Source organism: Myxine glutinosa, chromosome 11, assembly GCF_964187855.1.
Source record: "Myxine glutinosa chromosome 11, kmMyxGlut1.1, whole genome shotgun sequence".
NCBI lineage: Eukaryota > Metazoa > Chordata > Myxini > Myxiniformes > Myxinidae > Myxine > Myxine glutinosa.
Window position 1 is genome coordinate 102,590,305 of NC_136271.1, and position 12,525 is coordinate 102,602,829.

At 58.4% G+C, this 12,525-nt stretch overlaps 1 protein-coding gene across 1 annotated transcript in view; it reads right to left on the reverse strand.

Moving 5' to 3' along the window:
• The window catches only part of PCLO (piccolo presynaptic cytomatrix protein), a 214,747-nt gene that overhangs the window by 50,308 nt on the left and 151,914 nt on the right, over window positions 1-12,525 (reverse strand). Inside the window, exon 26 of the mRNA XM_078786299.1 lies at window positions 5,404-5,509. Coding sequence (XP_078642425.1) covers window positions 5,404-5,509 — 106 coding nt within the window. The remainder of the gene's footprint in view (window positions 1-5,403; window positions 5,510-12,525) is intronic.

The following is a 12,525-nucleotide window of genomic DNA, read 5'->3' on the forward strand; positions in this document are numbered from 1 at the left end:
GGCGAGCCCTGGAAAGGCGATAGCGGGCATGCCCGGACGCTCTGGGCGAGCCCTGGAAAGGCGAGAGCGGGCATGCCCGGACGCTCTGGGCGAGCCCTGGAAAGGCGATAGCGGGCATGCCCGGACGCTCTGGGCGAGCCCTGGAAAGGCGCGTCTGGCCGTGTTCTGGCCGGTGCAAGGCGATTGTGTGCATCCAGCGGTAACCGCTACACACGCCCCTCCAGAATCGACCTGCACCGGCAGGGTCAATTTAAGGGGAGTCCGGATGACCCGGCCGAAGCGACCCCTGGAGGGTCGTGGGGAGGGGTCCGACGTGGTGGTGGGTGGTCGAGCGGGGGGAACTGTGGACGGGGGGCGGCCTCGCCGCGGAGGAAGGGCCAACCGTGGTGGTCGGTCGACGTCCATGTGCGCCGGTTTGAGGCGGTCCACAGAGATCCGGTCCGACCGGCCGCCAACGACAAAGGACTTGTCGCCCCGTCGCAGGACCCGGAAGGGCCCGTCGTACGGCGGCCGGAGTGGCCCCCGGTGCGCGTCATGACGTACAAAGACGTACTCCGCTGTGCGAAGCGCCGGGGGGACGTAGGACTGGGGGCCACCGTGGCGGGACGTTGGCACGGGGGCAAATCGGCGGGCGGCCTCCTGGAGGTCCGAGCGCTGGTGTGCGGCGGACAAGGGACTGGTAGGGTCGGGCACGAACTCGCCCGGGACGCGGAGCGGCTGGCCGTAGACGAGCTCGGCGGCGGACGCCCGGAGGTCCTCCTTGGGGGCCGTGCGGAGGCCCAAAAGGACCCACGGCAGCCGGTCGGTCCAACCGTCGTCCTGAAGGCCGGCCATGAGTGCGGCCTTCATGGAGCGGTGAAACCGCTCGCACAACCCGTTGGCTTGGGGGTGGTAGGCCGTGGTGTGGTGCAGCGTGACCCCCAACGAGCGGGCGACCGCGCCCCAAAGTTCGGACGTGAACTGTGGGCCGCGGTCGGACGAGATGTCCGCCGGTGCGCCGAAGCGCGCGACGCAGGTGGCGATGAACGCCTGCGCCACGTCGGCGGTGGTGGTGGAGGTGAGGGGCACGGCCTCCGGCCACCTGGTGGTCCTGTCCACCATGGTGAGCAGGTGGGTGAAACCCCGCGATGGGGGCAGGGGACCCACCAGGTCCACGTGGACGTGGTCGAAACGCCGTGCAGGCACAGTGAAAGGTGCCAGCGGGGCCTGGGTGTGGCGGTGGACCTTGGCCCGCTGGCAGGCCGTGCAGGCGTTGGCCCAGTCGCGGACGTTCCGTCGAAGGCCGTGCCAGACGAAACGCACCGACACCAGCTTCTGAGAAGCTTTCCGGCCCGGGTGAGAAAGGCCGTGGATGGAGGTGAAGATTCGGCGCTGCCAGGAAACGGGCACGATGGGGCGAGGCTGGCCCTGGGAGACGTCGCAGAGCAGGACGGTGCCCGCGAAGGGGATGTCGGCCAGGCGGAGGCCCGTGTCCGCCGCCCGGAGGGCCTGCACCGAGGTGTCGGTGGTCTGGTCGGCCGCCATGAGCGCGAAGTCCACGCCGAGGTGGACCGCGTTCGCGCTGGCCCGAGAAAGACAGTCGGCCACAGCGTTGTCTTTGCCGGCGACGTGCCGGATGTCCGTGGTGAATTCCGACACGGCGGAGAGGTGGCGCTGCTGGCGGGCCGACCACGGCTCCGTGACTTTGGCCATTGCGTAGACCAACGGCTTGTGGTCGATGAAAGCCGTGAACGGGCGGCCCTCCAGGAGGTGTCGGAAATGGCGAACAGCCAGGAATAGACCGAGCAGCTCGCGGTCGAACGTGCTGTATTTTAACTCGTTCGGCCGGAGCTGCCGGCTGAAAAAAGCGAGTGGCTGCCAAACCCCGTCCACCCATTGTTCATGGACGGCGCCCACCGCGTAGTTGGAGGCGTCCGTAGTGAGGGCGATGGGCGCGTTGAGCACCGGGTGAGCCAGCAGCGTTGCTTCGGCGAGGGCCCGTTTTGCGCTCGCGAAGGCCGCGTCCATGGCCGCGGACCAAACGATGTCATGCTTGGCCGGCTTGCCCCGGAGGGCCACGTAAAGGGGCCGCATGAGCTGAGCAGCGCGGGGCACGAATCGGTGATAAAAATTCACCATGCCGAGGAACTCTTGTAGGGCCTTGATGGAACGGGGGGACGCGGGAACGTGGTGATGGCCTCGACCTTGGTCGGCAGCGGCACGGCCCCGGTCTTGGTGATGCGGTGGCCCAAAAAGTCAACGGTCGTCGTGCCGAAGTGGCATTTGGCCGGGTTGACAATTAAGCCGTGCTCGCTGAGGCGACCGAACAGTGTTCGGAGGTGGAGGAGGTGCTCGGCGCGGGAAGTGCTGGCGACGAGGATGTCGTCCAGATAGACGAAAAGAAATGGCAGGTCGCGCAGCACGCCGTCCATTAAGCGCTGGAATGCCTGGGCCGCGTTCTTGAGGCCAAACGGCATCCTCAAAAATTCGAACAGGCCGAACGGCGTGATGACGGCCGTCTTCGGGACGTCGGCCGCCCGGACAGGTACCTGGTGGTATCCCCGTATCAGGTCAATTTTGGAAAATATGACCCGTCCCGCCAAACGGGCGGAAAAGTCCTGGATGTGCGGGATCGGGTACCTGTCGGGGGTGGTAGCGTCGTTGAGGCGGCGGTAGTCGCCACACGGGCGCCATCCGCCCCCCGGCTTCGGCACGATGTGCAGTGGTGAGGCCCACGCGCTATTGGAGCGCCGCACGATGCCGAGGTGCTCCAACGCGTCGAACTCGGCCTTTGCCACGGCGAGCTTGGCCGGGTCGAGGCGGCGGGCCCTGGCGTAGACCGGCGGGCCCGTAGTGGGTATGTGGTGCTCGATCCCATGCCGCACTGCGACGGCCGAAAATGTCGGCCGTGTGAGGGCCGGGAATTCCGCGAGCAGGCGAGCGAACTCGTTCGCCGTCGGGAGGGCGCACGCCAGTTCGGTCGGCGCGGAGCTGCTCATCGTGCACGCCAGGGAGCTGAAGGTCTCGGCGTTGACAAGGCGACGACGTTTGACGTCGACCAGCAGCCCGTGCGCGCAGAGGAAGTCGGCGCCCAGCAAAGCCATGGGGACGCAGGCGGTCACAAAGGTCCACTGAAAGCGCTGGCTGCCGAAGCAGAGGGTGACGTTGCGCGGGCCGAAAGTGCGTATGGCCGAGCCATTAGCAGCGACCAAAGAGGGGCCGCAAACGGCGTCCCGCCTGTCCTGCTCGGAGGCGGGTATGACGCTCAGTTGGGCGCCGGTGTCACAAAGGAAACGCCGCCCGGACGCTTTGTCCCGAATAAAAAGCAAGTTGCCCGAGTGGCCGGCGCTCATGGCTGGGAATGAACGCCGGCCCGGCCGTTTCCCGACTTGCCGAAAGTGCACTGGGGTCGGCACGTCCGAGCCTTGTGTCCGAACCTGGCGTGGTAATAACACCACGCCTGGTCAGGTGGAGGCCCCGGCCGTCGTGTCGGAAGCGGTCGGTGCGGCGTGGCGGCCGCCAGTTTCACCGGCAGTTCGGCCTCCAACCGCGCAGGGCGCTCGGGCGTCGCCTCGGACGGCGGCAGGCTCCAGGTAGCCGCGCCGATGTGTTGGCCCGCCGAGGAGATCTTATCGGCTTCCCTGGCGAGGGCGCGGGGATCGGTGATCGACGTGCCAGCCAGGGCGAGGCGTACCGGGTGAGGCAGCTGGCGAAGGAACAACTCGCGGAACAGAAAATCCGGAGAGTGCTCACCGAGCAACGAGAGCATATAGTCCATGCGCTCGGACGGGCGCGTGTCTCCGAGCTCGGGCAGGTCGAGCAGGCGCCGTGCGCATGCCGCCGGTGAGAGGGCGAAAGCGTCGAGGAGGAGCGTCTTCAGCGCGTCATACTTGTCGGCAGCCGGCGGGTGCTCGAGGAGGCTCAGGGCACGGGCCGCGGTGGCGGAACCGAGCGCTGCCACGACGTGGTGGAAGCGGGTGTCGTCCGCGGTGATGCCTCGCAGGGTGAACTGGGAGTCCGCCTGGGCGAACCAAACAGCCGCGTGAGCCTCCCAGAAGGTAGGCAGTTTAAGAGTCACTGCCGTGTCCATGTCGGTAGGTCACCAGTGAAGAAGCTGCGCTCCAACGCGAGTCGAAAGAATTGACGTGACCAAAGACGGAATTCGTCCGAGTTGCTTTATTGAAACAAAACAGCTCAGGTATTCTGACAAAAGCCCGTTTATCGGGCAGCTATATATATACACATTTATGTCGGGAAGTTTGCCCGGCAAAAGCTATACCGGGCATGCCCGGGTGTCAAGGGCAAGCCTTGGAAAGGCGAGTCTGGACCTGCCCGGGCGTGTTTGGCTGCGGCCTGGCAAGTCGAGGCTGGGCGTGCCCGGGCGCTCTGGACGAGCACTGGAAAGGCGAGAGCGGGCATGCCCGGACGCTCTGGGCGAGCCCTGGAAAGGCGATAGCGGGCATGCCTGGACGCTCTGGGCGAGCCCTGGAAAGGCGATAGCGGGCATGCCCGGACGCTCTGGGCGAGCCCTGGAAAGGCGATAGTGGGCATGCCCGGACACTCTGGGCGAGCCCTGGAAAGGCGAGAGCGGGCATGCCCGGGAAAGACGAGACCGGGCGTGCCCGGGAGGTTCGGGCGTGCCCGGGAACAGTGAGTCCGGGCATGCCCGGGAGAGGCGCGTCTGGCCGTGTTCTGGCCGGTGCAAGGCGATTGTGTGCATCCAGCGGTAACCGCTACAGTATAATACTGCATTTTTTTTTTTAATGGTATCTAAGCCTCATAGTGGAGCTGCCACACCACACATGGACATACAGCCAGACACAAAACACAACACAGAACTGTTAGACGAGACAAACACAGCCACTGAGCTTGGGGTAGGTGCCGTCACTTCCTGGGGCACTCTGGGTACCAGTGATGTCACAACAATGGCGCCGCCTTTCTCAACACACTCAGCAGGGCATTTCCTTCGGAGGAATTTCCTCCTCCTTATGGATGCCAGCCCATCGAGATTGTCCGTGCTCTTATCCTTTTAAATGCTTAACGTCAAACAAGGAAGCAGCACGTAACATTTTTTGAGTCTTTGGTATGACTCGGCCGGGTTTGAAGCGCTGACCTCCCAGACTAGGAGCGGACGCTCCAACCATTACACCACCGAGTCTGGCAACAACCATTAGACAAAACTCAGTGAAACAAGACCTATTTTATAGTTTTTATAGGGTTTAGACAAAACCCTCAAGCAGAAAAAACACATTTTCACAAAAGTGGCTTGCTGCATTTCAAACAGCAGGACCTTAAAAACTGAATATAATGAGTAAGGCTCACACTCTCACTCTCGACAAGCCGTGGGTGGATTGAACCAGAACCAATATTATAGTGCTGACGTTAAGGCCACCAAAATGAGACAGTGTGGTGCTGGACAATTACCCCTTGGAGCTGCCAGAGCCGTCTGAAGCTTGTGAAGCCACAGAGTTGTTGGAATTTAATGACTCGCGCAGTCGTCCTCCTCCGCCACCATTACGATGGGATGCCTCTGTGGGGTGGTGGAACAGTGTTTGCAGAATTGAAAGAGGTGCAACTCCATTGTGATGTACAAAGAGCGTATTTCCAGGCAATCTAAATTTAATTGAAGAAATTACCTATTTATTAACAAATGATGGACCACAAGGAAGAGGCCTGCTGTGGGGTCTGCCAGTGAAGGTTTTCAGGGCAAGTTTTTCATGAACGAGCTGGCCAGGTTTGATGTTCGATTGAAGGTGGCAGGAAGTAGAAATTTGGCCTGGGTGCCGGCGTTAACTCGCCTACTCTTCATAAAAGTTTATATCCCCGTTAATAGACCCCAAATCCACCTCTTTCAATCTCCGACTTCATTCCTGAAATTCCTAGTCATGCGAATTTGTTTTTTACCGTGTACCACTTCCCCCCTCCCCCCCACCCTCAACCCTCTCCCTCCCACAGATTTCCCGATGTCCCTGTTCTTTAATGTTGTATTTGTGTGCTTCCCTCTCTCTCCCCATCTTGTCTCCCGCTCCCTTTATTATGTCTTGTGTCCGTTTATGTTTTTTGTGTTTTATGTGCTAATGTGCGTTTAATGTGCTAGCTCTTACACGAGCCTCGATCTTGTTTACAAAAATAAAAATAAAGACACCATGGTATTTTTTACGTCCACCCACTAACACTAAGTGAAAAAAACAACCTTCCTACAGTATATATTCTACACACACCGTTCCGACAGTTTACATTCTGCACACACCATTCCGACAGTTTATATTCTGCACACACCATTCCGACAGTTTATATTCTGCACACACCATTCCGACAGTTTACATTCTGCACACACCATTCCGACAGTTTATATTCTGCACACACCATTCCGACAGTTTATATTCTGCACACACCATTCCGACAGTTTACATTCTGCACACACCATTCCGACAGTTTATATTCTGCACACACCATTCCGACAGTTTACATTCTGCACACACCATTCCGACAGCTTACATTCTGCACACACCATTCCGACAGTTTATATTCTGCACACACCATTCCGACAGTTTATATTCTGCACACACCATTCCGACAGTTTATATTCTGCACACACCATTCTGACAGTTTATATTCTGCACACACCATTCCGACAGCTTACATTCTGCACACACCATTCCGACAGTTTACATTCTGCACACACCATTCCGACAGCTTACATTCTGCACACACCATTCCGACAGTTTATATTCTGCACACACCATTCCGACAGTTTATATTCTGCACACCCCATTCCGACAGTTTATATTATGCACACACCATTCCGACAGTTTATATTCTGCACACACCATTCCGACAGCTTACATTCTGCACACACCATTCCGACAGTTTATATTCTGCACACACCATTCCGACAGTTTATATTCTGCACACACCATTCCGACAGTTTATATTCTGCACACACCATTCCGACAGCTTACATTATGCACACACCATTCTGACAGTTTACATTCTGCACACACCATTCCGACAGCTTACATTCTGCACACACCATTCCGACAGTTTATATTCTGCACACACCATTCCGACAGTTTATATTCTGCACACACCATTCCGACAGCTTACATTCTGCACACACCATTCCGACAGCTTACATTCTGCACACACCATTCCGACAGCTTACATTCTGCACACACTATTCCGACAGTTTATATTCTGCACACACCATTCCGACAGTTTATATTCTGCACACACCATTCCGACAGCTTACATTCTGCACACACCATTCCGACAGTTTATATTCTGCACACACCATTCCGACAGTTTATATTCTGCACACACCATTCCGACAGTTTATATTCTGCACACACCATTCCGACAGTTTATATTCTGCACACACCATTCCGACAGTTTATATTCTGCACACCCCATTCCGACAGTTTATATTCTGCACACACCATTCCGACAGTTTACATTCTGCACACCCCATTCCGACAGCTTACATTCTGCACACACCATTCCGACAGTTTATATTCTGCACACACCATTCCGACAGTTTATATTCTGCACACACCATTCCGACAGTTTATATTCTGCACACACCATTCCGACAGTTTATATTCTGCACACACCATTCCGACAGTTTATATTCTGCACACCCCATTCCGACAGCTTACATTCTGCACACACCATTCCGACAGTTTATATTCTGCACACACCATTCTTGGTTGTTTATAGTCGGGTCGGGAATCAAACGCAGACTCGACAGCTCAAAGCTAAATGTACTACACCTGCACCACCTTGTCAGACAGGTAAGCAAAAACAGTGTGGTGAAGATCTACATGTCAGATAATAATCAGTGACACACAATTACCCTGCGGAACGAAGCAAAAAGCGGAGTTAAGCAATTGGTTCACTTTGTCTGTGTCTGTCTGTTTACAAACGTCAGTTTATGATCGAGGAACAACTTAATCACGTTATATTTTGAACATGAATCGGAAAATAAACCTGCTGTTTCGTAGTACTTTGTCTCCGAGTTCTTTCCGATCGCGCATGCGCAGAGGAGTGAGATGAATTTTTTTTATCTGCCTTTCTGGCAGTCGACCAAAATGGGAAATCATCCCAAATAGGAAACTTACTCTTCTTAGTGATGTCACAAACAGCACAAATAACAGGCAATAACTAATGTAACGTGTTAAATAAGGTGGTTGAAAACACGCTGCGTCAATAGCGCTACATTAACATAATTTTTTTTCTACAACTTTTAAAATACTTATTTTATTTCAATTTAATTATATACTTGACCACTGTATAACACAAATCAACCTTTTGGCACTTTCAAAAAAAAACTTCAATTTAGCAGTACTTGGAGAAACACTATGGCATTTTACATCATCTCGACCAATCAAATTCGCTGTTCACAGACTCCGCCCATATCATTGCTTCTCAAGACTGCATAGGGTAAAGTGCTCGATGAACTCTCTCGTTGAATAAATTGATGGTGACCCATTATGATGAAATAATTATTGTGTAGATGAACAATAAGTTTGATGATGTTGTTGTTGTTGTTGTTGTTGTTGTTGTTGTTGTATAGCCCCAGACAATTCTCTTGAACAATTCCGCGGTATGGAGACAGCTCCAAGGAGCGACCCAGAGATCCCCCCCACCCCCCACACAGGATGGTGTACTCCCACCATCACAAAGTTGGGGCCATGACAGAGTTATAAAGAGAGGTCGAGAAAGAGAGAGAGAGACACGAAGGAAAGGACCGGTCCATGGGGACCAATCGGCACTCTGACCATGACCGCGCTGCCCTGACGAATCCGGGCAGCAGAAAAGAATGGGGAAGATTTGACCCCCGACTCACGTTTGAGGGGTACAACCACCACGAAGAGGCGTCCCCGATAGTTGTTAAGTTTGATATTGATTGCTTCGGTAAAAGGTTTGAATTCACTGAAATCCATGTTGAAAACCTCTGACCATGGTTGACGATCAGTAAAATAAATTCTAATTTTACAAGGTTTTTGTATAGCCTAATGATGCCTTATTCTCATAATTTCAATAGGTAGCTGTACTATTATAACAAGGGAGTGTGGCGGACACGAAAGCTCACTGGCGTGATGGCATCAACCCGTGCACCAAGTGGGTGGCGGCCACGCCCGAGGGGTAGGCGTGGCCGCGGGATATACACCGGGCGCGCAGCCGGAGTGCTCCAGTGCTACAGTGGAGCTCTTGTAATAAAGACTCTTTGAACTAACCGCGTTGTCCGCTTCCTCCTTGCTATACAAGTAGCGCGCGTAGCACCGCACTTCATTGGTGACCCTCCGACGTTCTGGTCAGCCGTCGCTGACCACCCGAACCCGCCACAGAAATGGCAACCAACGCGGTCCAAATCAAACTCCCCGAGTTCTGGGAGGCTCAAGCCGAAGTTTGGTTCCTGCAGGCAGAAGCCCAGTTCCGACTTCGAGGCATCACGGTGGACGAGACCATGTACTGCCACGTGGTCGCCTCCCTCGGGCCCGGCACGGCCGCTCGCGTCGTGTCGGTCCTGAGGAACCCACCGGCCGACGGCAGGTACGAGACGATCAAGCGTCTCCTCCTCGCCACGTTCGGCCTCACGGTGGACGCACGGGCCGACCGCCTCCTGGACCTCCCCGAGCTCGGTGACACGCGACCGTTGGTCCGCATGGACCATATGCTGTCGTTGATGGGCGACGAAACCCCGAACGCTCTATTCCGGGCGTTATTTCGACGCCAGCTGCCGGCACGAGTACGCCTCGCCTTGGCCGGTTCTGCGACGACGGAACCCCGAGCTCTCGCTGCCGAGGCCGACAGGTTCTTCGCGGCTTTGGACACGCAGGCGAGTTTTGGCGCGGCCGTCGCGAATATCGAGGCTGATGCACACCTCGTGGCTGATGCTGATGCACACCTCGTGGCCGCCGCCATGCCCCGCCCACCACCACGGAGAAAACCGCGGCCTCCGCCGCCAACCTGGTGTTTTTTCCACGCCCAGTTCGGCCACGAGGCTCGGCAATGTCGCCCGCCGTGCTCATTCGGCATGTCGGGAAACGCCCGGGCCGGCCCTCGGTAGTGGCACTGAGCGCCGGCCGTTCAAACAGCCTACTGTTCATCACGGACACCTTATCCGGGCACCGTTACCTGTGCGACACGGGAGCGCAGGTGAGTGTCGTTCCCACCGGTACGTCCGACAAGCAGACCGCGGGCCGGGGCCCCGCGCTGCTTGCTGTCAACGGTACGTCCATTCGCACATATGGAAAACGCTGCCTTTCTCTGCGGTTCGGAGGGCAGGTTTTCCGGTGGTCGTTCGTCACTGCCGACGTGCCTATGGCACTGCTTGGCGCGGACTTCCTCTGTGCCAATGGCGTGTTGGTGGACATAAAGCACAGAAGGCTTGTCCAGGCTGAGACGTTCAGCTCGCTCGCTTGCGCGCTACCCGCCTCGTTGAGCAGCTCCCGGAGCGGTTCATCGAGCGGCTCGCTGAGCGGCTTGCTGAGCGGTTCGGTTCCGGCCAGGTTCATCTGTACGCTTCCGGCAGCGAACGAATTCACCCGCCTCCTCGCCGGCTTCCCGGCCCTCACGCAGCCCACCTTCTCGGTGGGGGCCGTCAAGCACGGGGTGGAACACCACATCCCCACCGCCGGGCCACCGGTCTACGCCCGGGCACGCCGCCTCGAGCCGACGAAGCTCGCGGTAGCTAAAGCGGAGTTCGCTACGCTGGAGCGGCTCGGCATCGTGTGGCGCTCCGAGAGTGCTTGGGCATCGCCGCTCCACATCGTGCCAAAGCCCGGCGGGGGATGGCGACCGTGCGGGGACTACCGGCGCCTCAACGACGCCACCACCCCCGACCGCTACCCCGTCCCCCACATTCAGGACTTCTCCGCCCGGTTGGCGGGCATGTCCTTCTTTTCAAAGGTGGACCTCATACGCGGCTACCATCAGGTCCCCGTCAGGCCGGAGGACATCCCGAAGACGGCGGTCATCACGCCATTCGGACTTTTCGAATTTCTTCGGATGCCTTTCGGATTGAAAAATGCAGCGCAGGCGTTCCAGCGACTAATGGACAGCGTCTTGCGCGACTTGTATTTTGTCTACGTCTACCTGGACGACATCCTCGTCGCCAGCGCGTCCCGCGAAGAGCACCTACACCATCTCCGCACGCTCTTCGAATGTCTGGGCCAGCCCAGCCTCATCGTGAACCCCGCCAAGTGCCGGTTCGGCGTCGCCGACATCGACTTTTTGGGGCACCGCGTCACCAGGCACGGGGCCGTCCCCCTACCGCCCAAGGTGGAGGTGGTGAAGGGGTTTCCGCGCCCCCGCACGATCAAGGGGCTCCAGGAGTTCCTGGGCATGGTAAACTTTTACCATCGGTTCCTGCCCCACATCGCCCAGCTCCTGCGCCCCTTGCACGAGGCCCTCCGAGGGAAGCCGGGCAAAGGTGACGTTACCTGGACCGAGCAGATGGACGCGGCGTTCACGGGCGCGAAGCTCGCCTTGGCTAACGCCACCATGCTCGCGCACCCGGCGCCCGATGCACCGATCGCCCTCACCACCGACGCCTCGGACTACGCGGTGGGCGCGGTGGACGAGCAATGGGTGTGTGGTGCCTGGCAACCGCTGGCGTTCTTCAGCCGGCAGCTTCGCCCGCCCGAACGCCGTTATTGTACCTTCGACTGCGAGTTGCTCGGGCTTCACCTGGCGGTCAGGCACTTCCGCCATCTGCTCGAGGGCCGTGCGTTCACGGCCTTCGTCGACCACAAGCCACTGGTCTTCGCGATGGGCAAGGTCGCCGAGCCGTGGTCGGCCCGGCAGCAGCGTCACCTCTCGGCCGTGTCCGAATATACAACGGACATCCGGCACGTCGCGGGGAAGGACAACCCGGTGGCGGATTGCCTTTCCCGGTCCGTCGCCCACGCAGTCCACCTTGGCATCGACTATGCCCGGATGGCGGCGGACCAGGCCGCCGACCCCGGCGTCCAGGCCTTGCGGACCGCCGTCACGGGCCTCCGCGTCACCGAGGTGCCGTTCGACGGCGCGGGCACGGCCCTCTTGTGCGATGTCTCCCTCGGGCGGCCTCGCCCCATCGTGCCCGCGGGCTGGCAGCGCCAGGTTTTTGACGCCATCCACGGCCTGTCCCACCCGGGCGCGAAGGCCTCCCAGAGGTTGGTCGCCGACAAGTTTGTCTGGCATGGCCTCCGGAAGGCCGTCCGCGGCTGGACCAGGACGTGCCTCGCGTGCCAGCGCGCGAAGGTGCACCGGCACACCCAGGCCCCATTGGCCCCGTTTACGGTGCCGGAACGTAGGTTCGACCACGTGCACGTGGACCTGGTGGGACCTCTGCCCCCCTCGTGGGGTTTCACCCATGTCCTGACAATGGTGGTGGCCGGAGGCCGTGCCTTTGGCGGCGACGACGGCGGCAGACAACGTGCAGGCGTTCATCGCCACTTAGGTCGCCCGGTTCGGTGCCCCCTCGGACATCTTGTCCGACCGCGGCCCCCAGTTCACCTCGGAGCTCTGGGGGGTGGTCGTGCGGGGGCTCGGGGTCCA